Source organism: Zootoca vivipara, chromosome 6, assembly GCF_965207765.1.
Source record: "Zootoca vivipara chromosome 6, rZooViv2.hap1.1, whole genome shotgun sequence".
Taxonomy (NCBI): domain Eukaryota; kingdom Metazoa; phylum Chordata; class Lepidosauria; order Squamata; family Lacertidae; genus Zootoca; species Zootoca vivipara.
Window position 1 is genome coordinate 73,798,138 of NC_142589.1, and position 27,641 is coordinate 73,825,778.

The 27,641-nt window shown below is 50.2% G+C and overlaps 1 protein-coding gene across 2 annotated transcripts; it reads left to right on the forward strand.

Annotated features, from left to right (window-relative positions):
* The first annotated feature begins 2,251 nt into the window (after window positions 1-2,251).
* LOC118087261 (basal cell adhesion molecule) lies at window positions 2,252-23,586 on the forward strand. 2 transcript variants are annotated; one of them, XM_088672605.1, is made up of 9 exons: window positions 2,252-2,535; window positions 3,056-3,203; window positions 10,987-11,111; window positions 13,759-13,960; window positions 16,485-16,627; window positions 18,866-19,031; window positions 20,206-20,341; window positions 21,107-21,210; window positions 23,146-23,586. In XM_088672605.1, exons 2-8 carry the CDS (start codon window positions 3,125-3,127, stop codon window positions 21,195-21,197), a joined length of 942 nt encoding a protein of 313 aa, XP_088528731.1. In that variant the 5' UTR covers window positions 2,252-2,535; window positions 3,056-3,124; the 3' UTR covers window positions 21,198-21,210; window positions 23,146-23,586. The 2 variants fall into 2 exon arrangements, with proteins under 2 accessions (XP_088528731.1, XP_034975646.1); XM_035119755.3 differs by lacking the exon at window positions 2,252-2,535 and adding an exon at window positions 2,851-2,883.
* Window positions 23,587-27,641: the final 4,055 nt, after the last annotated feature.

The window sequence follows — 27,641 nt, forward strand, 5'->3', positions numbered from 1 at the left end:
AGAGTGAAGTGACTTGGATTCCTGGCTTGAACGAATTTTGCATCCCACCTAGAGCGGCTGGGTGCAAAAGGGGAGAGAGTTCTTGTGCCCTGAATAGTTCTGATGAAGAGGGGATTTCAGAAGGGAGAGCTTGCTGTGCATGCTTAAACCTGCTGAAGTTTCCTCTACTATGCAGCTACTCAGGGTGCCAAAGTCCTGTCTCCTTTTGCACCCGGTCAAGCTAATTCAGTGGTACGCGGCCTCTGAACATGGGAACTCCAAATAACTGTTGTTGGTAAGAACCACAGACAGACCCATCCCCATCCCAGCCAGCAGCCATCACCTCATCTGGTGACAAAACAGTTCATGAACTAGGAATGGGGGAAAGCTGTGGACCTTTGGGTGCTGTTACGACTCCAACTCCCATCAGTTCTAGCCAGCCTGACTGTCCAGGACCAGGGCAATATCTTTGAAACATAAATTACATTTCATAACGTTCCAAAGCTAGCACAGCTTTGCCTGTTTCCATAATGCCTCTGTCCACCACAGAAAGCTGCTTTTCCTCTAGGATTCGCAATGGGACAACCCTTTGGGCACTGAAGGGTCTGGACTCTGAATTGAACCATTCAGTGACGCAGATCTAGATCAGGGGTGAAAAACATCATGCCTGGGGTCCAAATGCAACACTCCAGGCCTCTCTGTTTGGCCCCTGGGACCAGGGCTGTCCCACTTATGAGGCAAGGTGAAGCGACTGCCTCGGGTGGCAGGATCCACGGGGGCAGCAGATCTCAATGCAGATCTTCATTACCCCCTTGTTCCTGACATAGTTCTTCACTCCTTCCTTTGTGGGGAGGGGGCAAGCATTTTGTGGTTCACCTGAGGTGCCAAAATAGCTTGGTCTGGCCTTGCTCAGGACTCTTTGCAGGTCACATGACTCACATCCCTTCTCCCCGCCAGACCCCACCCCTCACTGGCCTACTTCACCCCTTGGGTCTATTTGTCTGTCTGGAATGTGTCCTTGAACTGTGATAGTGCTTCTTGAAGGAGAAAGGTGTGCAAGCTTGTGTAGAAATTAAATCTACTGTATGAAGGAAAAATGTACACCTGCTCCTCTTTTGTCTCTGGACCTGCCCACCGTGGCCATGTGGCCCCGGGAAGGTTCCCCAGAAGAGAATATGGCCCTTGGGCTGCAAAATGTTCCCCATCCCAATAGAGGGCTTTAACTATAGAGACGCTAGGGACCAGACTGGACCAGCAGTACCACTCTGCTGAAAATCAGGGTAGCTCTCCTGATTGCTCCTACAGTGCTCCTACAGAAGCACAGCTCATTTGTGAGTTTTCAGTCGCAACGGGCTCTCATTACAGTACTTTCTAGAACATGACTCCCTTGTTGCGCTCATGGTGGAGGGGAACGCATTTCTGTAAGATGAAGGTGTGAACACACCGAGTACAGTACCTAATGCTTTTTTAAAAAAGCTTTCGTTCCCCTGAAGACTGTTTTGGCTCGTCCAGTGTTCAGTATGAGGGGGAAAAATCGCACCAAGGTCATTCTTAAGAGTCCTTGTGGTCCGGCTCCTGGTCCTGTAAAGGTTGGGAAGGAAATGTCAACTCTGGAAGTTTTTGTTGTGGGAGGCTGGGGCCAGTTTTACTTTCATTTCTGCACAGTTGTGGACTTTGTTCCCCAAAGCAAAGGAACACTTGAGGGGAAAAGCTTTGTGTGATGTGCGTGCATGAAGAGTCAGATTGTGCAAAAACTCCAGCAGCTTCCCTGCGGCAAGTGAGGCCAAAGGTCCATGTGGAAATTCTCCAGATGGAGAAATCCGATCTTCACATCTCTTCAGGAGTCTTGCCAAGATCTCAACATCTCAAGCCTTGAGATTTGATCACAGATTCTGCCCCCCACCCCGCAAATTTATTCTGCTCTGCTAATCTCACTGCTCTTTGTCCAGTTTTCTTGAGAGGGGCTGCCATAATCAGACCCCCTGCCCTTTACTGGAGGAGGGCATTCCGGGCCTACGTAGCTGCTTGCTCTGCTCTGAGAATGCTGCGTCTGCGAAAGTTAAACGGGCAAAGCAATTTGCTACGAGGGTTCGGTTCCGAAACGTGTCCTCCCACCCATCTCCAACAGGCCCAGCCCACCAGGGGAATTATTGTAGACTGCAAAAAAATTAACATCCTGCAGTTACAAGAAGTTGTAGACTTTGCGTCGTACCCCCACCCCGTAATTTCCCATGCGGAGAAGAGCCGTCTGATCCGGTTACGGGTTGGGAGGACCACCATCGGACTCTCTGGTGTGCGCGAGCGTGTGGGGCTCCCCAAATTCTCAGACCCATCATGCCCGCCCCTAAGATTGTTCAGCTCCTTCTCCTGTCGGCTGGCTGTGAAAGTTGCGGTTGGCCGTAAGAGGAGAGGGAATTTTCACCCACCGCAGCAGCCGCGTTTGCGCTCTGGTGGCGCGACTATCCTCCCCCGCCTCGGCAAGAACTTAGAATTTAGAATCGCGCCTTCGGTTAGGGACCCGCCAGCAGACCAGCTCCAGCACTGTTGCGCCGGCGGGTGAGTCGGTGCTGGGGCAGAGAGAGACGCAGGGCGCCCTGCCCGGCTACCTTTCACTTCCCGGCTGCCTTCTCTACCCCCATCCCCACCCCTTCCCCTCCGCCCTTTCCCCGTCGCACTTTCTTTGTGCCTTTCTGTGTTTGAACTTCTTTACACCCCGACGGATCTCTGTGCGTGCGCGTAGACGGAGTTGCGTCTTCAGTTCCTCAACTGGCCGCACCGGTTTAGTTTGTTATTAACTTCTTCCCCCGCCCCTTTGGCGCGGGCAACAAGTACAGAGACGCCTCTCGGTCTCGTGGGGGGGGGGGAAGAGACACACACACAGAGAGAGGAAGAGACTAGAGAGAGGTTGGTGCTTGGTGCTCAGGGGAAGCAGAGGTTGGGGAGACGGTTTGTTTCGGCGGTGCAGGGTCGCTTCTAGCAGCCAGAGCGCCCCACTTCTGTTAAGATCGGCCAGTTTCCCACGCGCGGGTGCGAGGCTGCTAAACGCGGTGGCTCTCTCGCTTCTTTTTTCTTTAAGGGCGAACCAGGAAACGGAGGAGGGAACTTTCTCATTACCCAAAACAGAAGGCAAGCAGGCAGCAGGGCGATGGTGGCGCAGTTTCAACAGAAGCTCTTCTGGCTGGTGGCGGCTGGCCTGGCTGTGACCCTGCGCACCAGCCAGGCAGGTGAGTCAAATGGCACAAGAACACTCTTCTTCTCGAAACAAGGAGCTGGTGCGGAATTCACTTCGCTGGCCCACCTTTTAAAACTGCCCCATGTTCCTCCTGCCCCTTTGCTTTGGGAGGCCACGGTGGTAGGGCGGGTGCTTGGGATGCAGAAGGTGGGGGGGGCGTTTAATCCCCGGAATCTCCATTTAAAAGGACCAGAGAGCAGTTGATGGGATGTACATGTCTGCCTGAGACCCCAGAGAGCTGCTGCCAGTCAGGGTGGGCAGCGCTGAGATGGACACATACGTAGGCATTTTGGTAGCAGCTTGACATTTTGCAGGCAAAACCTTTCGATTGATTCCTGTTAATTGCGCATTCACTCTGCAAATGTTATTCCACAATGAAGTTTTGGGAAACTGGGCTTGTTGCACAAGAGCACTAATCTCATTTTAAGTTGTACAACCTGAATTTGCTGGTGGGTAACCAAATCCAACCTGGAAATAGCGAGCGCCTGGAAGCTTTTCTGGCTCGATTTCTGCATTTCACATTGTTGCCGAAGGCCTTGTGAGAAAGAGCCTGGCAATCTTCTTTCCCAGTCTCACGAAGGTTTTAGTTCTGCTTCTGTGTGGCAAGACCAGTTGGGCTGGGAGATCTTGTGAGGCAAGGGAAGAGCCAGTCCACCCCAGAACTGGCATCGAAAACTGAGTTTGTAATTAATGAAAGGACGGAGAGAGGATGAACAAGAAGTGTTTTGTTGAGCCAGCTGTATGGTCACTGACACACTGCAGCCGACACACTAATGTGTCACGACGCACAGTTTGGAAATCTCCGGTGTAGTGGCCAGGAGACTTAATACACACATACCTTTAAAGCACATTCAAAGCACTATTCCCCCTGAAGAACCCTGGGAAACGTTGTTTGTTAAGGGTGCTGGGAATTGTAGTTCTGTAAGGGGCAAACTACCATTCCCAGGATTCTGTTGTGTGGTGGGCAGGGGAAATGCCCCTTGAGTGCGTTTTAGACATATGGTGTGTATGCAGATTGTGTTACGACTCAGATAGGTCCATTTGAATCTTAATAATGATTATTATTATTTTATTATTTATACCCATAAACTCTTTCGACCGCCTTTGACAAGCCAGTCTGTCCCACCCACTGTTACCACCCTCTCTAGAAATTTGGGGATCACCTTCCTTGATTGTTGTAAAGATTACAACTGGGTGCAAATGCTAAATATTACTGAAAGAGATTTTCGGGCTCAGGCCTGCCTGGGTGCTCGTAGACATGTGTGGACTGGCTTTGGGTTCTTGGAGAATGGATCTAGGAAGTGTATGCAGAGTCAGGTCGTCTGTCTGTCTGTCTGTCTGTCTGTCTGTCTGTCTGTCTCAGTATTATTCATGCTGACTAGCAGCAGCAACTGTCCACAGTTTCTACAGGGGTCTCCTTCTCTCTCTGCCTGACTTTTGAGATACCTGCAACCTTTTGCTTTCAAAATACCTTCTTAGCTACAAGCTGTGACCACATCTTTTAATAGAAGGTGCTCTGTGCATGCTTATTTTGCCCCCGGGGTTGTGTCAAGGGCCTATGGGACAAGTTCTGAGGTTGAGCCTCCGCAATCGGTAAGATTAGGAAGCAGTGTGGTGTAGTGGTTAGAGTGCCCAACCAGGATCTGGGAGAGACCAGGTGTTCAAGTGCCCACCTGGCCATGAAGCTCACTGGGCGTCCTTGGGTCAGTCACTCGTGGCGTCTCAGGCTAACCTACCTTACAGGGTTGTTGTAGACATTAGAGGAGAACAAGGAGAAACATGTATGCCACTGTGAGCTCCTTTGAGAAAAAGGGTGGGACAGAAATGCAATAAATAAATAATAAAGCTACGGTTTGGCAAAAGGGAACACAAAGGTGTAGAAATGTTTGCATATATATAAATAAACATTTACCTTCCTAACTGAAAGCACCAATCAAGGCTGCTTTAAAGGCATTTAAAGGTTTTGGTTTCAGTATATATATATATATATATATATATATTGTGAGGGACAGGGGATATCGCGAAGTCCCTCCCCTCCTGAGTTCAAGCCCATCCCCGAGCACAGGGGAAAGCAGAGAGAGTTCCGATGCCAGTGGGGAAGCAGGAAGTCGGGGCCGAGGCTCAGGCAAGGTAGAGGAGCCAGGGTCCCAGGTGGGACAGGAAGGGGCGAATAAGGGGGGGAGACCCATCCCCCCAACTCCGGAATTACGCAGAAAGAGGAGGGGAAAGAGGATGGGTCTGCCAAAGCTTTTGTGTTGGAGAAAGACGCGCCAAAAGCCATTAGGAGGTTCTGAAACCGACTGACCACATCACTCCGTGTAAATAGCAATGACTTCAGCACTGTAAATACGCAGCACCAATAAAAGAATAAAATGCAGAGCTGCGTAGCGTCGTTACTCTGAAGTAGTCCACTCCGGCCACTGTGACAGCAACCTCCTAATCCTTTTTTGGGCTACTTTGGAGTTGCCGGGATGAGCGTGTCAGAGGCGGAGAGATGGCGGCAGATCGCGGAGCAAGCCCAGCAAGAACTGCAGCAGCTGTCGCTGCAGGCGCAGGGGGAATTGAAGGCAGCTAAAGAAGAGACTAAGAAGGTCCAGGACGACCGGCTACAACTTGCAGAACAGGTGAGAGCGCTACAGGAAAGAGAGCAGGAATTAAGGGCGGTGGCGGTAGACCTCCAAAACAAGCTGGATGCAGAGAAAAACAAGGCGGGAGGGGCACCCCAAGTCCAAGTGCTGCCAGGAAGGAGAGCCGGGACCCTAGTAAGCAAGTTCAATGGAGACCCGAGGGAATATCAGGGCTTTGAGACTGAGATTGTGTATGCTCTTGAGCTGCACCACGATGAGTTCCCTGATGATGAGCACCGGGTAGCGTTTATTGTGGAGCACCTTACCGGGGCAGCCAGGGAGTGGCTAAGACCGTTAATCGCAACAAAGAATCCTTGCATGAAGAATGTCAAACTTTTTCTAGAAGGTTTGAAAACGATGTATTCGTCCGATAGTCATATGGACCAGACTAAGGAGGAACTTCATAATTTACGCCAAGGAAATATGACAGTTCGCGCGTATTGGGCGAAATTCACCATGCTGGTGCACAGATTGGGGTGGGAACTAGAGTCACCCCCAATGCAAGCGGTGTTCTACTTGGGGTTGCATGAGGAGGTGAAGGATGAGCTCTCGAGAGGTCCAAAGCCCAGTAATATGGATCAGCTGAGCAAAGCGGCTCTGGCGGTGGGGGTGAGACAGGAATCCCGGTGGAGCGACAAGCAAGCAACGCGCGCAAAGCGGGCTTGGTTCCCACGGTCGCAGGAGAAGCCACTCCCCCAACAACCCTTTCAAGCCACGCCTGGGGCCAGCCAGGACCAGGAACCCATGCAGATTGATAGCGCGCGCGCGCGCGCGGGGGCTTTTCAAACCCCAGCGGCGCCAAGACGCAAGGAGGGAAGGGGTGGGAATTGCTTTCTCTGCAACTCCCCCCAGCATCTCGTCAGAGACTGCCCACATCGCAGGGAGTGGCAAGGAAAGGCGGGAACGGTTGTGCCCTCCCCCACTGACGCAGTACCACAGCAGGGAAACGGGAAAGCCTGGCTGCAGGAGACAAGGGGCAGCAGCCAGGCACAGTCAGCAGACAACAGCCCCAGCCCACCCACCCGCACAGAGAGGAGCTGAGCCAGCCCACCCCTCCCAGAGCAGGAGTGGTTCTAGAAGTGACGCTCACGCTCCCAAATGGCTATCCATTGACGGTCCTCGCCCTAATTGACAGTGGTGCCTCAGCCAACTTCTTCTCGAGAAACTTTGCAGAAGAGCACCAGATCCAGCTTCTGCAGCTGGATTTTCCTCTGCACGTGGCAACCATTGACGGCAGAGAGCTGCTGGGAGGGGCCATCACTCATCAAACCCCCCCCCCATGAGAATGACGGTGGGAAGGCACTCAGAGACACTGGCATTCAACGTCACCACCATCTCAGACCCCCCCATCGTCTTGGGCATGAGCTGGCTGGCGCGCCACGACCCCTCCATCAGTTGGCACCAGAGATGCATCACGTTTGGGTCGGACTTTTGTCTGGAACATTGCATGCAGCACCAACCAGGGGAGGGGCCTCCAATAGCCACGGTGGCCACCATGCACGTCAAAGGGGGTGAGGCGATACCCAAGCCGTACTGGGACCTGCAGGAGGTCTTCAGCGAAGCGGAGTCCGACCACCTACCCCCGCACAGGCCTTTTGACTGCCAGATCAACCTGGTGCCAGGGGCAACTATACCCCCAGCCAAGCTGTACGCCATGTCAGACCAGGAACTGGAGGATCTGCGCGCTTTCATCGACAAGAACCTCAAGCGGGGGTTCATCAGAGAAAGCAAGGCAGCAGGGGGCAGCCCGGTCTTCTGGGTGGACAAGAAAGACACGCAACAGCGCCGTCTGGTGGTGGATTTTAGACGGCTGAATTCAGTGACAGAGCCAGTGGCTTTCCCCATGCCCAGAGTGGATGATCTCCTGACAGCGGCACGCAGGGGCAAGATTTTCACCAAGCTAGACCTGAGGGGGGCGTACAACTTGATCAGGATCCGGGAAGGCGATGAATGGAAAACCACGATGTTCACGCCTCTGGGCTCTTTTGAATATCTGGTGATGCCCTTCGGGTTGCAAGGGGGCTCAGCATGCTTCCAGGCCTTCATGCACCACGTCCTGGGGTCCCTCCTCTTCAGGAAATGCTTGGTCTTCCTGGATGACATCCTTATCTATTCCGATGACCCAGTGCAGCATGTGAAAGATGTCAGGGAGGTGTTGCAGCGCCTGAAGGAGAACCACCTGTATGTGAAGCTGGAGAAGTGCAAGTTTCACACCAAGGAGGTGGACTTCCTGGGCTACAAGCTGTCAGACAAGGGGCTGGCGATGGACAAGGACAAGGTGCAGGCCATCCTGGACTGGCACAGCCCCAGGACGCGCAAAGATGCCCAACGCCTACTAGGCTTCGCCAACTTCTACAGGAAGTTCATCAAGAACTTCTCTCGCGTTACGGCTCCCATCACTGACTGCCTGAGAGGCAAGCAGAAGTTCAGGTGGACACCAGAGGCGCAAGCAGCGTTCGAAAGCCTCAAGAGGGTGTTCGCCTCAGACCAGAACCTGTTCCACGTGGTTCAGGACGCGCCCCTACGCGTGGAGACAGATGCTTCTGATAAAGCTGTGGGCGCCATTTTGTTGCAACTGGACGCCAACAGAGAGTGGAGACCCTGTGCCTTCTTCTCCAGGAAGTTGACCCAGCCAGAGCGAAACTACACGGTGTTTGATCGGGAACTTCTTGCGATCCACGCTGCGTTCCAGAACTGGAGACGGTGCACCAGCAGCTCAGAGAACACTTGGAGAGAGCCAAGGAAGCGTACAAGAAGGGGGCAGATCGCCACAGGCGACCGGGGGAGGTCATTAGGGTGGGGGACAAAGTTTGGTTGTCCTCGGAGGGCCTTCCCATCAGAGGGAGGTGCAAAAAGCTGGCGCCCAGAAGGTTGGGCCCCTTCACGGTCACGCAACAGGTCAACCCGGTGGCATACAGGCTGGCACTGCCAGAGGACATGAGGGTGCACCCAGTGTTTCATAGATCGCTGCTGTCGCCGTACAGGGAAAGCAGCAGGCTCCGAGGCAGCGAACAAACCCCTGAGGGAGGGGGGGAGAGGGAAGGCAGGGAGCAACTCAATGAGGCCACGGCCATCCTGGACTCAAGGTGGGGGGTGGGGGGCCTGGAGTACCTCATGGCATGGGAGGATGCTCCACCGTCGCAGAATGAATGGGTCCCAGCCACTCAGATACAGGAGGAATTCCTGGTAGAAGAATTTCACGCCCTCTTTCCCCATAGACCCAAGCCCTGGCACATGGAAAGGGAGGGGGAGGGGGAGGAAGCACGGGAGAGCAGTTCACCATGGCGCTGGGAAGCGGAGTTTGAGGAACCAGAGGATGAGGTATGGGTGTCACCGAGATCCACCCAGTCAGAGGAAGGAGCAGATTGGCAGAACATTTTTACCCCTACCAGCTCTGACGCCACGGACTTTTTGGGATTCCCGTCCTCCCAGGCGGAAGGGGGGGGGCTCGCAGGACTGGGGGGAGGTGTTCACACCAACGGGCTCGGAAGGTACTGAGTTCTTAGGCTTCCAGTCGTCACCGACACCTGGGGGGGACCTGGGGAGGGGTGAAGGAGAGCTTGGGAGGGGGGTGGATGTGAGGGACAGGGGATATCGCAAAGTCCCTCCCCTCCTGAGTTCAAGCCCATCCCCGAGCACAGGGGAAAGCAGAGAGAGTTCCGATGCCAGTGGGGAAGCAGGAAGTCGGGGCCGAGGCTCAGGCAAGGTAGAGGAGCCAGGGTCCCAGGTGGGACAGGAAGGGGCGAATAAGGGGGGGAGACCCATCCCCCCAACTCCGGAATTACGCAGAAAGAGGAGGGGAAAGAGGATGGGTCTGCCAAAGCTTTTGTGTTGGAGAAAGACGCGCCAAAAGCCATTAGGAGGTTCTGAAACCGACTGACCACATCACTCCGTGTAAATAGCAATGACTTCAGCACTGTAAATACGCAGCACCAATAAAAGAATAAAATGCAGAGCTGCGTAGCGTCGTTACTCTGAAGTAGTCCACTCCTATATATATATATATATATATATATCTCAAGTGTGAAGTTTCTTAGGGGCAAAGTGTTGACAGTTAAAAACCTAAGCAGAAAAACAAGCAGAAAATCACCAATTGAGGCTGCTCTATACATTTCAATGTTAATGATGATGATGATTTTAAATTTGTACACCACCCTTCAGCCAAAGATCTCAGGGTGGTTCAAAACACAGAAATACAAAAACACATAATAAAGACCAGAACAAACCCATAATCCCCCCCAACCGAAATGAAGCACACAAAAAGGTTGCCAGTGTAGAACAAAAATAGAATGAAAAATGGCCTTTAGCAACAAACAAAGAAACCAAGAAAGGAGCCAACCAAACTTCATGGGGCCAGGAGTTCCATAATATCCCTCTCACCCCTTGTATCCAGACACACTTCAACCCTAGGTGGGACAGAAGGAACCGCCTCACCTTCCCACTTTAAGAGAGCAGGAAGGATGATACAGAAGGAAGTCCACACCAGACATTTAAATCACTCTTATGCCCCCCCCCCACCTCAAAGGAACTTGGGAACTGTAGTTTGTTGCAGGGACTGAAAGTCTTTGGGAGACCCTCACAGATCCACAATCGACTACAGTTCCCAGGACTCTTTGGGGGAAGCCTAGGCTTAGATTCGCCATCCCAAAATGTACAAGGATTACATATCATAATCCCTTCTTCGTGTGCCTTCTCCACGAAGGGTCCGGAGAGTGTCAACACAAGAAGGGGCCTTTTCTGCAGTGGCTCCCCGTTTATGAAATGCTCTCCCTGGGGTGGTTTGCCTGGTGCCTCCATTATACACATTTAGGCGCCAGGCGAAAACATTCCTCTTCAACCAGGCCTTTGGCTGACATCTGATGCCCTTTTAAATGTGCTGCGGAACAGAGGACCATTGGTTTGTTTCTGTTCTTATTTTTGACATGTATTTTGTTTTGTTTCGTTTTATATTGTAATTTTGTGTTGTGAACCACCCTGAGACCTACAGGGGTAGGTCGGTATACCCTTTTTTTTTTTAAAAAAAGTAGGAGATGAGAAATTAAGAGGTGGGTGCTGGAGCTGATCTAGCCAATGAGCCTGCGAGACCCGTTGGCTCAGAGTGTGAGTGGTGGCCTCTATCTCATGCCATCCCATCTTTTATAATTCCAGAGGTCTCCATCGTCCTTCGCAGCGACCAGGAGGGTCCTGTCCTTGAGGGCGGGAACGTGACTCTGGAGTGCCTGGGCGATGAAGGAGAGGAGATGAGCGGATTCACTTTCCAGAAATACAGCAAGGTCAGGATAACTTGCAGATGTAATGGCAAGACAAAGCAGCGAGGAGGGAGATGGGCGGCTTGCTCAATAGGGGGCGCAAATATTTGGTTGCAAATAGTACAATGAGCAGCACCCAGAGGGGCGTCCAAAGTTATTTCCTAAGTTCAGGTGTGTGTGCTGTTGCTTTTAGGCATCCAAAGTGGGCCCCGTCCACGCACAGCGGAGGAGCAAGTAGGAAGAATGGCTGAAAGGTTTGCAGAAGTGGAACGCTGTTGTTTTGAAAAAGCCTAGGGCAGGAGATGGGGAAATCCCAGGACAGTGCAAGGGAGGCTGAGCATGCTCTGTGCTGCGGCTGCCGAATGCTGACTCACTTGCAGCTGGAGGGGAAGAGAGAGAGAGAGAGAGAAAGAAACTCAAATATGGAATGTAGTAGACAGGCTCCTGATCAGCAGAACTATATTCTGCAACCACCACCACCCCTTTTGGACTTTATAACAGCCAGGCCTTTTTCTCAGGGAATCTGGGAGTGGGGTTGTATTAGCTACCCTAGAAGCATAGAGTTGGAAAGGGCCCCATGGGTCATCTAGTCCAACCCCCTGCAATGCTGGGATAATTAACCTGACCAGATAATTCTCAGTACTACTTCACCATGCTAAAGTTCCCAGGGTTCTTTGGGGCACAACCACGGCAAGACCAGTATAAAAGGCAACACCCCAGATAGCTCAGTCGGTAGAGCATGGGACTTTTCATCTCCGAGTCATGGGTTTGAGCCCCATGCAGGGCAAAAGATTCCTGCAATGCAGGGGGATGGATTAGATGACCCTCGACGTCCCTTCCAATTCTACAGTTTGGTGGTTCTTATGTGGGCAGGACCCTTTTGCTAGGCCTCAGATGGGCAAGTTTCAAGGAACTCTCAGCCTAACTTCATGTAGTGGGTAGCATGTAAATTGGGGGTGGGGGATGGCAGAGAGAGAGTGAGAAAGAAAGAAAGAGAAAAGGGTGACAGAAAGGAAGCGAGACAAAGGGATGGCCCCACTTATCCTCTGCTCCAGCCCACCTTAGGCTCCACGCCCTACCGTCTGCCAATGTCTACTCTATCCCCAGCCCCAAAGGATTGCCCCAAATGTAATGTAGCCTCTGATAGCTGCCCATCTCTGACTCAGGCAAAAACAAGCTAAGGACAGAGGTCTCAGATTGATAACGTAGGCTGAGCACGCACTATACATTTAAAGCACATTTCCCACCCCTGCAAAGATTCAGAGAACAAGAACCCTTATGGTGCTGCAATTCTCTGCACCATTATCAAACTACAGTTCCCAGGATTCATTCTCTCTCTTTCTCTCTCTTGAGGGGGTGTGCTTTGAATGTATGGTGTGTGCAGCCTTACTAGTAAGGATTTAGTAGAATAAGAACCATGTGATAGTTTGGACAAATATATTTCAGAATTGGTCTGGACCCAGTTTCGTTGTAGCAACATCCCTCACAGAACTTGAGGAATTGTACATTTGCAATGCGGCTGGTAATCACTTGTCCCAGAATCCATGCTCCTCTTTGAACAATGGTTCTCCCCTACCCAGCCCACTCAAGTCTCTTGGTTTGCAGCCCCTATAGTGCAGGGGTCAGCAAACCTTTTCAGCAGGGGGCCGGTCCACCATCCCTCAGAGCCTGGGTGGGGGGCAGACTATATTTTGAAAAAAATAATGAACAAATTCCTATGCCCCACAAATAACCTAGAGATGCATTTTAAATAAAAGGATACATTCTACTCATATAAAAAACACGCTGATTCCTGGACTGTCTGCAGGCTCGATTAGAAGGCAATTGGGCCAGATCCGGCCCCCGGGCCTTAGTTTGCTTACCCATGCTATATAGTGAAACAGGCTTGTTGTGTGAACATGCTGCTCGTAAGGGGGAAAGGTCTTTGTAGAAAGGCTTTGCTAAACCCGAGCTGCTGACGCGTAGACTTTTATTAAGAGTTCTGAAGGAGGTATTTTATGACAGGTGTTTTGTTGACTGGAGAGGGAATAGGAGGCTGCTCTAAGCAGGATTGGGAGAAGGAGATTGGAGAAATGGGGAGGCCACAGCTCAGGATTAGGAAGTGTCCGGGGAAAACAGTAATCAAGGCCACCAAGTGGCCACTAGGGGGCACTGTTTCCAGGAAGTAGAACCATGCCCCTTCAGCTGCTGGGAGTCAAGATGGCAGCAATTATAGCAACGGTTGGGAGACTTTGGTCCTCCAGATGCTGCAGGATGACAACTCTCTTATTTCATGACTGCCTGTTGGCCATACTGGCTGGGGCTGATGGGAGCTGGAGTCTAACATGATCTTGAAGGCCACAGATTTGACATACATGGCAGGAACACATGGGCCAACTAAAGGAACCTTATTTTTGGCTCCCTTCGCTTCCTCGCTCAACTGCGTTGCAGCTGCTCCGATTGCCATGGGCCACCCTAGACTCCAAACGCAACACTTAACAATGCTCAGGTCTTCAACCAAAACACCTTAACGTTCACTGAACGGCCCCAAAGTGCATTGAAGCCCATGTCGATGTGGCTTGAGTGGCGTAGTGCTCGGAAGGGGACTTGCGCCGCCTCCAGTTGGCATTTTGGGTAGCACCACCTTGCAAAGGGCATTGACTAATGCGAGGCATTCCCCTTCCCATTGCAGTGGCTCCACTCCTGGATCTCCCTCGACAAAGCCAGCCAGATGCGCTGCTGGTTTTACGACGTCAGCGTCAGCTACGATGACGGCCGCCTTCAGCTGACCATCAGTGGACTGAAATCTTGGCACGCCGGACCCTACCGCTGCACCGGCTCCAACGTCACCAGCAACGCCTCTGTCTCCAATGAGCTGGACCTGCAGATGGAATGTACGTGGGAAAGTTTTTTCCTTCCTCTGGCCCCTACTAGTGGGTGATGGAGAAATTGCAGGTGGGGAGGATTAGGGGGGCTGCCTTTGCAACTGGCCTTTGGCAATTTGTAGGTAATAGGCAGAAGTGTAACCTCTTGCAGGGACTGTTGGTGTCAGCCCTGCCTTTAGCCACACACATCCCAGCTCTGGCCATGACCTTTCTTTAAGGAAGAGTAATAAAAAGAGCACCCCTGAGCACCAACAGAGTGCTTTCTAACTTATGCTGAGCACATGCGACTTGTCAACACACATTTAGAATATGAATGCCACCAGCACTTCTCTCTCTAGCACTCAAGGAAATGCTCAGCCCTCTTTTGACGGCATCCTGAACCCATAAAATGTTTCAAAACTTTTCTTCTTCATGAACGCTTAAATCACAGATGTTGTTGTTATTATTTTATTATTACTTATTAATTTTGTATACCGCCCTATTCCCGTGGATCTCAGGGCGGTTCACAACTTAAAACTACAATATAAAAAAAACCCACAAACTACATCATAAAAATGACAATGAAAACAACACAACACATTTTAAAAGGGCATTAGATGTCAATCAGCCCAAGGCCTGGTTGAAGAGGAACACTTTTGTCTGGCGCCTAAAAGTGTATTATGAAGGCGCTATCTCAGCCTTCCTGGGGAGAGCATTCCACAAATGGGGAGCCACCGCAGAAAAGGCCCGTTCTTGTGGTGCCACCCACTGGACTTTTCAGGGAGGAGGCACACAAAGAAGGGCCTCGAAGAATGATCTCGGGGTCTGCGTAGGTTTATATGGAGAGAGGTGGTCCTTGGGGTATTGCAGTCCTGAGCCGTTTAAGGCTTTATAGGTCAAAACCTGTACTTTGATTTCCCCTGGTAACTAATTGGTAGCCAGTGCAAGTTGGGCCAGTATTGTTGAACTCCAATCCCCCATCACATTACTTGCCCCCCATGTAATGCCCACTCAACTACTTTGATCTGTGGAACTGACACATTTACAAGTGCCACATGATGTTCTGCCCTTGCAAGGAGCTGATCCTTCAGTGTGGCACCACTTGCCCTTTGAGACTCCCTGTCCATTGATACTAGGCAGGTGACTTCATTGGGCTGCTTTTGGCACCTGCCAACAACGTTTTGCTGAATCGAGTGCATCCAAACATGTAGATTTGGCATGCATTTTAATACGTTGATTTTATTTCCACCGTGCATATTTTTAAAACTGCTGATCTTAAATACAGAAAAGAATTAAGCCTGCTTGTTTTTTTTAATATCTGGTTTTTATTGGCAATCCTCATGCATGTTTTATGCAAACCACTGAAGAGCTTTTGATGATTAAGTGGTACGGAAATCCTCTTTGAATAAAATCAGCCCCATCCGGCGTGGTCAGTGTTGATGGGAGATGATGAGCCCAATAACATCTGGAGTGCCACAGGTTCCCGACCATTGGCTTATTGTGATACCCTTGTGCCACAGCAAGAGTCTGTGCTGGTGCTCTGTGTCTGCTTGATTTAACCATGGACTGGTGCATATGCGTGCAGGTTTGCAAATTCTACAAACTTTGGTCCCAACAGAACAGTAAAGGCAGCGGCTCATTACCCACGTTCTGTATTTCCAGGCATGCATGACCTGTCAAAAAAATGACAGCATGTACTGAAGATCAAACCTTCAGGCATTTTCTGGGTGGGCCGTCTGGAATGGGGAAGCCTCTTGAATGTTGTCTCTCACAATCTAAAACATCTCTCCGGGGCATATCCCTGCAGCAGACTTTTAAAAAACAAACAAACAAACAAACACCACCTTCTTCCCAGGGAATCCTGGGAAACATAGTTCTGCAAGGCTGCATTAGGAGCACCCTAATTCAATTCCCAGGATTGAACTGGGCAGGAGCCATAGCACGTTAAGGTGAATCGTACGCAACTGTTTTAAAGCATTTTGATTTAGCTACTCACTTTCATGATTACTTTGTACTCTTTTTCTTTTGTTGTATACTGCTGCCCTGGTAGTGTTTGTTTGTTTGTTTGTGCGTTCTGAGTTCGAGTGTCTTCAAAGTCCATGACACCTTTGGTGAAGGCTGTTCTCCAACTGGAGCGCTCGCGGGGCAGTGTTTCCCAGTTGTCGGTGTTTATACTACATTTTTTAAAGATTTGCCTTGAGACAGTCTTTAAACCTCTTTTGTTGACCACCAGCATTACACTTTCCCTTTTTAAGTTTGGAATACAGTAGTTGCTTTGGAAGACGATAATCAGGTAGGAGTTACCCCATTGAGTTGGATTTGTGGCGCTGCAGAGGGGTTATTTTGTACTTGTTGGTGCAGCACTTTGGTTTCTTTGGTTGTTGAGCAACAGGCCAAGTTTTTCGTAAGCTTCTGCAAAGATATTTAGGATGGTTTGGAGGTCATTCTCTGAGCGTGCACACACTACGTTGTCATCAGCATACTGAAGCACTATGACAGAAGTTACGGTAACCTAACTATTACTATTATTATTAAAATCTCTCTCCTGCTCCAGATCTGCACAGCATCCTCCTTGCTCGCACAAACACCTGGTGTGGGACAGTAGGAGATTCTGTCACAATGCTTGAAGGCAGCGACCTGAACCTTCGATGCTCTGCAGGCTCTTCGAAGCCCCCGCTCTACGAATGGACCCGAGAGGTGTGAAGACCTTTACATCTTTAGAGTAGGGCCTGGGAATCTTTCTCCGCCAAGGCCCACTGGCCTGTAGACCAGTTACTTTTGTGTTATAAAAGACATGTTGCAATGCGTAAAAAAAATGGCACAGGGCTGGTTGCCAGGTGGAGATCGGCGTGGCGACGAAGCTGCCAGCACCTTCGCAAAGCTAAGCAGGGTCCGGTACAGTTTCAAATTGGATGGGTGACTGCGTGTTGCGATTCCTGCATGGGGGTGGGGTTGAGGTTAGATGACCCTCAATTCTACAACTCTGTGGCCCCTTGAACCCTTGGCTGCTCCTATTGGGATCCAAAGGAGGCCTAGCCAAGAACGTGGGTTGGGGCGGGGCGGGGGGCTTAATGTAGAGAAGGAGAGTGTCTGGGCACATGTGGGGTGCATCAACTCCACCCCCAACCCATGGGTGTTCACAGGGGACTTTTTCCAGTGGAGGCCAAAGTAAAACACTGAACATTGGGAGCAAGTTAGTTTCTCACCCAAAAACTGGGGTGAAAAGTGCCTGAAGATTTTGCCTCATATCTCAGGGTTTGCATCCTGTAAACTTTTAAAATGCAAATGCTGTAAACTTTTTTAAAAAAACATATATTAAAAGCTGGCACTTATGATTTCTACTGGGGGGGGCAGTTGCCAGCCGCACGCACATAGGTGGCCATGCCTCAGCCTTCCTTTGTTGAGTAGGAAAGTGCCTTGTAAGGATGGTCAGCCTGTCAGAAGCTGCCTTTGCACCCAGGCCTTTAAAGCACGTAGCTTCCCCCAAGGAATCCTGAGAAGGCGTAGTTTGCCCCCCCTCTCAGAGCTACAGTTCCCAGCACCTTGAGTGAACTACGGTTTATTCAGTTTGATACCCTGTTGGGTTTTGTCCTAGGTAAACAGTGCGGCTACTTAGCACCCCTGGAGAAATGAGTCCTTTCCCCCCACTAAAAGGGGGCTTGCAATATCCTGACCCCTCTGTGCTTGGAAGAACGTACCCACTCTTTAACTCCAAGGCAGTCTGATGAGATTTTCGCCCCACAGGGAAGGAAGGGACCCCCCAGCCCCAACCCTCCCACACATGCGCCAAATGTTTTCCCCTTTTCTTCACAGACAGGGCATTTCCTGGAATCTGTACCCCCCCCCAACACACCCGCCATCGTTCACTGCTGCTGAGGCAATGTTTGTTGAAAACCCAAGTCCATTGTCTTTTTCCGCCCTCAGCTTGCCTTGTTTGCATTTCCATAGTTCAACGATGGAGAGTGCTATTAAAGCCATTGTGCTTACGCAGGGGAGAGCATTTCAAGGCGGAAGTGGCTCCTTGTCCAAACATGGAGGCCTTCCACCTGTGGATTTTGCTCCTTCATAGTCACCTCAGCTCCCCCTTGGCCCTGGGCCCATGTTAGCATCCTGAGGTAAAACGCAGATCCAGGACGCCTGTTTACCTCATTGTCAAAACAGGCTGTCCTGCTTTCCGTTAACAGGACTCACCCCCCAAAATCACACGGTGAGGAGAAAAGTGTTGGTCGTACATATTTGGGGATTTGAAGATGGATCCCCAAATGTGCACGGCCAACATTTTCCTCCTCACTTTGCGATTTTTTTTGGGGGGGGGGGAAGTGAGTCCAGTAAGCAGACATTTTGTGCTGAGGGGAGCTGAAGGGGAAGGAAACACTCCTTAGAAAGACAAAAGGGCTGTCTCAGTTAAATCGTACTCAGGCCGGGCCTAAAGTTAGTCATGTCCATTGTTTTCAGTGGGTCTAACTCGTGAGTAGGACTAGCATTGGCTGAAACCCAAACTTCTATGTTGTGTTTCTCTGCCCCTCATTATCTAGGACGCCTGGCTCCTCGGGGATACCCCAGCCCCTAAAACTATTACACACACTAATTTCTGGAAATTTAATTGCGGAAGAGGGGGCAGGGGATGAGTGCAGGCAGTATTTGACTCAGGTGTTCCCATTGTTGTTAAAGGGTGTGTGTCAACGAACGTAAAGATACTGCAATAACTGATAGGCAAGTTAATCTTTATGTTTTTTGTTGTTGTGTTTAAATGGAATAACTTTGTAAACCTATTGCCCGTGACTAGGATTTAGGTTTTCACTGTTTAGCGTCTGCTTCTCTTGCCATGCCTAGTTCAGTGCTGAGTTTGCACATGGCTGGAGGCTTGGATCTTTAAAAAAGCGCTCACAATTTTAACAGTGTTCCCCCCCCCCTTCCCTGTGCCCCCTCTTGCAGGGAGACGACTGGGTTCTGGTCTCCAGCGACTTGACGCTTTCCAAGGTGAACCGGGAGCAAGCCGGGACCTACACTTGCCGGGCGCAACACCCCACCTTGCCCCAGTTGACCAAGAGCAAGTCGATCCATCTGTATGTGGAGGGGAGCGAGCGCGGATTCACCCTCGGTGAGAACAACCCTTCGCCTGCACCTATGGAGCCCTGCCTGAACCCACGTTTCGGAGGGCAAACTTCAGGCGCCCCACTGCCCTGGGCTGTGCCACCCCTTCCTTCCAGAAGGCAGCCGTCTTCAGTCTTTACCCCGCAAGTCCTCTTTCTCAAAGAATCATAGAATTGCAGAGCAGGGAGGGCGTGGAAATTCCTGAAATGCAGGAATTCTCCCTTTACTAATCCAGTAGCATCACGAACTGATACAACCATAGCGCAGTCCTAAATGCATCTGTAGGGAAGGAAAGCCCTGCTCAGTTCAAGGGGGCTTCGTCCCAGTCAATATGCACAGGACATGGGCAAAGGCATGTCTGCTAACAGGACCATCAGTAGCTGCTAAGCCACAGAAATAAACCAAGCCTCCATGTTTTGCAGCTGTAGCTAGTTTCCCCAACACAGAGACATGGAAATTGTGGTTTCTAAGAGGAGTCCACACATGTCACCAACCTGCAAAAGCAGGTTCAAAGGCATGGGCAGAATAATGTCCTGGTGGACGTTGTTGTTATTCATTTTTTTTCTGGGGAGAAATTCACCAAGAAGTTTCTTTGTTTGTTTGTTGGGGGCCCTGTCACAGTGCCACACACCCCGCCCCAGGCAGTGCCTAAATGTAATATGTGATTAATAAACTCAAGCAGTCAATGATCAGGATTAGAAAGGGCCACAACTTTATGTGATTATGGATAATAGATGGATTATTTTGCCTCAGGCGTTGGGTGTAGGCATTCCAGCCTCCAGACAAAACAACAACAACAACCATAATTATTTATTTTTAAAAGCAACCTTGGTGATGATGCTTACTATACCTATAAGTCCCCTCATCCCTGACCATTGACCTTGCTGGCTAGGGCTGATGGGAATTGGAGTCCGTCCCCCCCATCCAGATGACCACAGGCTCCCTGTCCTCTTTTTCTCAAGGGCTGCTGTTCAGAGGCAGCAATGCTTCTGAATGCCAGCCTCTGGCAACTGCAGGAGAGGAGGGTGGCCCTCGTGCCCCGAGTCCTGCTTGCCACTTTGCCACGAGCACCTGATTCACTACCAGTAACCACTGGCCTGATCCAGTAGGGCTCTTCTTGCACCCTTCGTTTAAGGTGCTGACCTGGCTTGCCTTTGTCGTGTCCGCCTTGTTCCCTGCAGAGTCCGTGCTGTCCCTTAGCACCCCGATGTTGGCCCTGGCTGTGGCATTGCCTGCAGTGCTGCTACTGCTGGTGATTTTGGTCTTTGCCTTCCTGATCCCCCGGCATCGGGCAGCTGCCAAGAAGAAAGCTGGCCTGTGAGTACCTTGTGGGGTTGTATTGCTGGGGGAGCTTAATGGTGGGTGGGGTGTTACTTCACTGTTAAAGCAGGAGGCAGGGAACTGATCAAGCTGAGAGGGTCAAATGTAGCAGCCAACCAGCCATCTCTCCCTCTCCCTCTCCCCCCCTCTCTCTGTGGTACCTGGGGTTTTCCATCTCCTTAGCCAGATCCTTCTCCCCAGACTCCCCCAGCCCTCCTCTGCACCCCAAGCATTTGTGCCTGGATGGAATGTGCCCTTGATTTCTGATAACGCCTCTTGCTTGCCTCTATATGGAGCACAGAGAGGGGTTTGTGTGTACGAAACCTTTACACACTGTGCAAAGGTAGCTTTTACTTTTGTAGCTCCACCCACTTTTGCCTCTGGCACCACCCATCTCTGGTGTCCAGCCCCCCCCCCCCCCCGGAGGAAGGAAATGTGGCCCTCGGGCTGAGAAAGGACAGCTCAAGCATCTTCCTCTCTTCCTGGCTGTGCAGATATCCAGTTGCAGGCCAAGCGGTGGTGGTTTAATTCTTCCTTCCTTGGGGGCCTCTTGAGATTAATTAGTTCCATTCATATACACATGCGGAAGAACCTGTACGTGTAGAACGAGCCTGAAAAATGAACCTCCCTCCACTGGACTTTCGTGTCACTCTGTGGCAGCTTAATTTCTTTTTATTAAAAAAAACAAAACACGTTTTGCACTATTATCGAGTGAAGGAGAAAATGAAACTCGAATGCTACTGTCCACCTTTCTCTTTCCAGGGAAGACTCCGGCCAGCGTACCCCAATCTACAAAGGCAGCCTGGAGTCTGTGCCTTCCTCCGTTGGAGATACGCATCCCCTGGTGATGTAATAAAGAGACACAGGTCAGCAGAAGTGCAAAGGATGTATGACGACACCCCCTTTCCTGTCCATTCCCTTCCTTTTAATGCAAAGGTCCACAGTCCTGGAGGGGGCAGGTTTTTGCCTGTTCTTGATGACTCCTCAGTTCGGAATTCCGTAGGGGATCTAGAAAGCAGCTCAAAATCTGGGGTTCTCCTGAGAATATTTGCAGCAGTCGGCCTCTTGGTCATTTATCAAGGGCCAATCTCCTGGCACCCGCAAGTAACAGCTGTGCAAATGCTCCCCCGTGTGGACACAGAAGGGTAATGCAGGCACAGGTTTCAGGCAAGGGTGAAGTAGGAATGGCTGAATCGGCCCGGTTTGGTTTCTCGTCTCCCCCCCCCCCCATCTTGAATTTCCCCCTTTTCCATTTCTGCTAGAACACTTTTTTTAAAAAAGAAGCCCACATGAAATTCATATGCATTTTCAATATTATTTCTCTGGCTATGCATATTTTTGTGGTAGGCTTAACTCTTAGTGTGTGCCTTTGGGGAGTGTTGAAGTCAACTGCGTCAAAAATGTGGAGAAATTGGTTTGGGAATTGCATTTCTACCCTAATCTCCAATTTAAAGACCAGTTGGCCAGCCCTACAGTTAGGGTGATATAGTCACATGGGGCAGCAGCTACTGGGAGGTAGGGCAGCAGCAAGGGGCCGGAGCTTTGTGTGCCTCGACCCACTAAGCTACCCTCCTGCCCTGAGGTGTGATAGAGGACACCATCCCATTGTCAGCATTGAAGTAAAGTTCAGTTTCCTGTCCAGTTAGTTACCTTGTCGTTCGTCTCAGGCAGTTAAAACATCTCAGGCCTGTCCCCCTGAGTATAGCTTGCGCAGACAGATATAGCGGACCGTGCCCTGTTCTTTCTCCCTCCCCACTGCCCCAAATCTGCCTCCTGAGGTGCTCACCTCAGCTCGCCTCACACAAGGACTGCTTCGCCCCTGCGTGATAAGCGGCACCTGCCAGAAATCCCACCCCCCCATTTCTGTAGAACCATTAAAATATACATAAACCTTCACCTCATTTGCAGCTGCTCGTACTAAGATGGATGCCGCAAGCAGCCCAATTTGTAACTGCGACTTTAGCTTAAAAGACGTGCACTCACTTACCACGTTGCTACTTAAAATATCACTTCCTTGGGGTACCTTTCCTTACCCTCCACCTCTGGTTTAAATATTTAAGCAGCTGGCTGGATGCAGCCGAAGAAACAGATCCAGAATAATAGGAGAACCGGAAATGTAATGCTCAAAATTATGGGAGTCACTGTAGAGATGGGGGAAGGTGTCTAGAGCAATACATGGCTGTCATAGACTGTTTTCATTCTCAAGCCTTGTGAGAGTGGCAGGACCAGAGCTTTTTTAAAAAAAAATGGGGAGGGGGTTAAAAGAAAAAGAGGTGCCAGTATTTTTACCTTGATAAAAATGTTGTAGGTCCCAGCATAAAATGGCTACTGTGGACAGCAAGAAAGGGAAGCTACTACTTTGTACTGGTCATGAAAGAAACACCATCACAAAAGAAGCCCTGGGTTTAATCCACACTTCTTTTTGTCCTGCTTCTTTTCCCCTGGGGGGGGGGAAACTGCTCTTTAGTGCTCAGTCAGACCAAATGGCAGTTCAGATTTCCCTCGGATTGCTGTTTGTTCCGATCAATCACCAAAGAGCGAGTTTTCCCTTGGAAAGGAGCGAGGCAAGAGGGAAGCCGCTTGGGCCTGTGTGCTTTCTAAGCAAGGCACAAAGTAAAGTCTGTGTGAGCCCCATGTGGCCTCTAAGGGAGAATGCCCTATTTGCCTGCAGTTGTTTGCTGCATTCCATTGGAGATGGGAGATGCCACTCAAAGTGGGGTGGAACTGTGCCAATGCTGTGGCTCAGTCCGCAATGTAAGATTTCACAACATCCTCAGCTCTTTTCTTTTCTTTTCTCGCAGGGTGAAATGGATCTCCCTCCTTTCTTTTGTCACTTTCAAGATCCAGCTTCTTCGGAAACTATGGGATGGTGGGGATGCTAACAATGTACAGCGGTTGTTTTTGTGTATATGTTTGGGGCAGTCATTGAGTTTCTTTTTTGGAAAGGAGGGAAGTTGGAGCTATCGAGACCAAAAATGTAAGGGGCGATGGTGATGCTGAAGTGTGTATGAATCCCCCCTCCCCTTTCTGGGTTACTTGTTCTTTGCCTGCAGTTCTACCCTTCATGAGGATGAGATGTTCTTTTCTGCCAACGGACTGCTTTTCAACCTTTTGCTTGTCCTCGCAAGTGTTAGCCCTTTCCGGTTCAGAGGGACGCATGCCGCCCTCTGTTTTGCTTCCGGTCGATTGGCGAGAGTTAAGCGCAGAGCCACTGCAGAAAGTCTGTGCCCTGCGGGATTAAACTTGACCCCTTCACGCCGGAACTTGCCCCCTAGTTCCCTACTGACTGTTTCGCTTGCCGAGTGTGGCTGGATTTTTTTTAAAGATCCCACCCAGGACAGGAACATCCTGGGCTCCTTGGAGAGGAAAGGCATGGTAAAAATTATATATATATAATATAATATTAAGCTAAGTTTAACCACTTTCTAAAATCCCCTGATTTCTTCCTGCCGAGAGCTCTCATCCTGGAGTCTTGGGGGCATCTGCCATTGCTGTTTTTTTTAATCTCTTTCTGCAGCAGACTCTGGATTTCTGCCTGACAAGGCAAAAAGCAGGGCTAAATAATTAGCAGTCACTTTGTTCCTGTAGCGATTGTTGAGGAGTTCTCCCACTTTTGGGGAGGGAGGGGGGTTCTGCTCCTTGCTTCGAAATGTAACCGCTGCTCAGGATTCCTCGGGGTTCTCTCTTTCCGTGCCTTCCTTGGCCTCCGCCTCCGCTGCAGTCCTGCACCAAAACGCGCAGAGCCTTCTTGCTTGAGCTCTGTGCTAGTTCCGAGACCAGGAAGCAGCAAGATGTGCCTTGGCATTTCGCTATTATTTGCATGCTAACACGCTGGGGGGGACGGGACGGTATTGTAAAGAGGAGTGAGTGTATATCATGCTTGTCTCTGCAGCACGCAGTTTAAATGTCCCCCTATCCGGCACTTCCTTTCATCAAAATAAAAAATAACAAAATCTTGCAACGGTGGCTGTTTGGAGCGTGCAGCATCGGGGTTCCCCCCCTCCCCTTTTTATCACCAGTGTTCTCCATGGGACCCAGGGGGGATATAAACCAAGCCAAGCCACGGACGGGCACGGCTTCTCACCACTTCTTCCGAAACCAGAGCCATAAAAGGCCTCTCTTGGAAATTAAGTCCTTGTAAAAACACCACCATCCCCTCTGTCTGCATATAGGGCAGAAGCTGTACATCATGCAAAATCGGCAGTCAACACGTTCACCCTGGGCAGAGGGCGAGCAGGATGGTGCAATGGCTGCAGTGTTAAGAAATCTACCTGCAGCCAGCTTTCTGATTGTGGCTGTTTTCCTGCTGGGGCAAACTAGCTTTTGGTCTGTTTTGGCTCTGGCGCATGGTACTGTGCTGGTCTTTGTAATAATTAATTTTATTATTTATACCCCGCCCTTGTGGTTGGGTTTCCCCAGCCACCCTGGGCAGCTTCTGGCACATATAAAAACAATAATAAAACATCCAACCTTCAAAACTTTTACTCAGCATAGAGGCAGCTGTTGCCCCAGCTACGTGCATCTGCACACACACAAGCCACCTCAATGAGCCTTATCAAAGGTGGCAGAGCAGGAAATGGCTTGGCATTTTTAATGCTGCAATTCAACTAGCTCTTTGCATAATCCCCGTTGCTGTACTGACTAAAAATGGTGTTCACAGAGTTGGAAGGGACACACACACACACACACACACACACACACACACACACACACCAGGGTAATCTAGTCCAACCCCCTACAATGCAGGAATCTCAACACATGGTCCCCCATCCAGTTTGAAGCAACACACCCCACCTAGTCCGGGGTTAACTGCAGAGCAAACAGTACATTGCAAACCTCTTGCTCAGAGTGTTGATCCCAACTGTAATGCAATCTACTGAGAATTACAGCATAAATGCAATTGTTAGGGCTGGTCACTTAATAGAAACTCGGAAGTGCCTCCAGCGAGCTCTCCCCAATCTAGTGCCCTTCATCTGCTTTGAACTGCACGTACGCTGGCTAAGCACGATGGGATTTGTAGTCCAAAATGTCTGGAAGGCACTAGATCAGGCTTCCTCAAACTCTGCCCTCCCGATGTTTTGAGACTACAATTCCCATCATCCCTGACCACTGGCCCTGCTAGCTAGGAATCATTCGAGTTGTAGGCCAAAAACACCTGGAGGGCCGAGTTTGAGGAAGCCTGCACTAGACTGAGGAAAGCAGAGTTAAGCAGTGTAAGAAGGAGGCTCCTGTTTTGTAAGATGATGCTTAGTATATTCTTTCTCCTGCCATAACCTTCTCTTGTGTGACAAAATAAAAAAAATTCCTTCCAGTAGCACCTTAGAGACCAACTAAGTTTGTTGTTGGTATGAGCTTTTGTGTGCATGCACACAAAACGGCACAATGCGGGTGGCGCCGTGGGTTAAACCACAGAGCCTAGGGCTTGCCGATCAGAAGGTCAGCGGTTTGAATCCCCGTGACAGGGTGAGCTCCCGTTGCTCGGTCCCAGCTCCTGCCAACCTAGCAGTTCGAAAGCACGTCAAAGTGCAAGTAGATAAATAGGTACCTCTCTGGCGGGAAGGTAAACAGCGTTTCCGTGTGCTGCTCTGGTTCATCAGCTGCTTTGTCGTGCTGGCCACATGACCTGGAAGCTGTAAGCCGGCTCCCTTGGCCAATAACACGAGATGAGCGCCGCAACCTCAGTCGGTCACAACTGGACCTAATGGTCAGGGGTCCCTTTACCTTTAAGGTGCTACTGGAAGGATTTGTTTCAACTGCAGGAGACCAACATGGCTACCTACCTGTAACTACAACTTGTGTGAGGTCTTGTAAAATAGTTTGGGACAAATGGAACATGCTTTACTCAGCAACTTGCAATCACACCTTAGCACAAATGCCCTTGAGCCGGAGGCTCCATGCAGCTTTTATGTTGGTTCAAAGTATAGAATTGCAGTGATGGAGGGAACTCCAAGGGTCATCTGTTCCAGCCCCCTGCAATACATGGATCACAACTAAATAATCCCTGGCATGTGGCTATCCAGCCTGTGTTTAAAAACCTCCAGGGAAGGAGAGCTCGCCACCTTCCAAAGTAGTCCGTACCACTGTCAAACAGCTCTTTACACCAGAAAGTTCTTCTTAATGTTTGGTCATAATCTCCTCCTCCTTTGTAATTTAAATCCATTGGTTCAACCCCCTCTGGATCAGCAAGAAAACAAGCTTGCTGCATATTCCCTAAGATACTTCATATCTCTTAGCTGATCCTCCTTTGCTGTTAAAGACAATTTTTTACTATAAGGGGACAAAGATTGCCAACACGCTCAGTGTAGCTTAAAAGATGCCTCAGTCATTTGCCGTCAGTCATCAACGCCCAACTATCTCTTGCAGTACAGTAATTTCATTTCTCACTGAATCCCAGGACATGAAACGCAAGAGGGTTTTGTGCCAGCAGCTGCAATCCTAACCCTACTTTTCGGGGAGCGAGCCCTAAGGAATACACTGGGACTTCCTTCTGACTACAACTCCCAAATTCCATCCTAAAAATGATGAGTTGATCTGAAGAGGGGAGGGCATAAGATTAGCACAGTGGGTCCCCTCCTTTCTCGGCCCCAATGCCCAGTAGGGAGCTGTTTGCAGAGAGCGGTAAAAGTTAATGTGGGATGTAATGCATGCAAGCACAGTCTTATGAGCTGTTGCCTTTTGATAGCCGCCATGAAAGTTGGTGTCCATGACTGCAAAAAGAGAACAGAGTTTCTGTAAAAGGGGCAGAGGTGGCACTGCCAGGCAGCATTCTAAGCCAGCTTGTTGCAGAAAGGTGCAAGCAGGAGAGAGAGCTGTGCCCCACAGTTTGCATTGCTAAATGTCCTCCACCCACTTCAGTAGGGCTCCTGTGCTTTGGACGGCTATAGGATAGGGTGTCATCCAACGGGTGAAGCTTTCCTCTCTGCCATATCAGCACCTTGTTTTTGAAATTCAGCTTAGCCCAGTCCTTCCCTTCTCCCTCTCCATTTCAGCTTTCAGGAAAGAGGGTTGTTGGGGGGTGGGGGTGGGGTGCGCTCAGCTTCCAGCAGCGGGGAAAGGAGTGATTGACAGCAAGGCTCAATTTTCTCTTGGATGTATTCAAGATTAGATTGCAAAAGTGCCGTGCATTTTAAAGGATGTGGCTACATCATCATCGTAGTCGCCAGAGAGAGAGAGAGAGAGAGAGAGAGAGAGAGAGAGAGAGAGAGAGAGAGAGAGAGAGAGAGAGAGAGAGAGACGTGATCCTGAAGAATAATTACACGTGGCTGGAAGCACAAGAGGATCCCCCCCCCTCCTCCCT

What these genes read in the sequence shown, in the direction of transcription:
- LOC118087261 (XM_088672605.1), top strand. Translation starts at nt 3,125, where the DNA reads ATGGTGGCGCAGTTTCAACAGAAGCTCTTCTGGCTGGTGGCGGCTGGC. An exon ending in CTTTCCAGAAATACAGCAAG is followed by an intron (nt 11,112 to 13,758) that starts GTCAGGATAACT and finishes TTCCCATTGCAG; the next exon opens with TGGCTCCACTCCTGGATCTC. An exon ending in TCTACGAATGGACCCGAGAG is followed by an intron (nt 16,628 to 18,865) that starts GTGTGAAGACCT and finishes CCCCTCTTGCAG; the next exon opens with GGAGACGACTGGGTTCTGGT.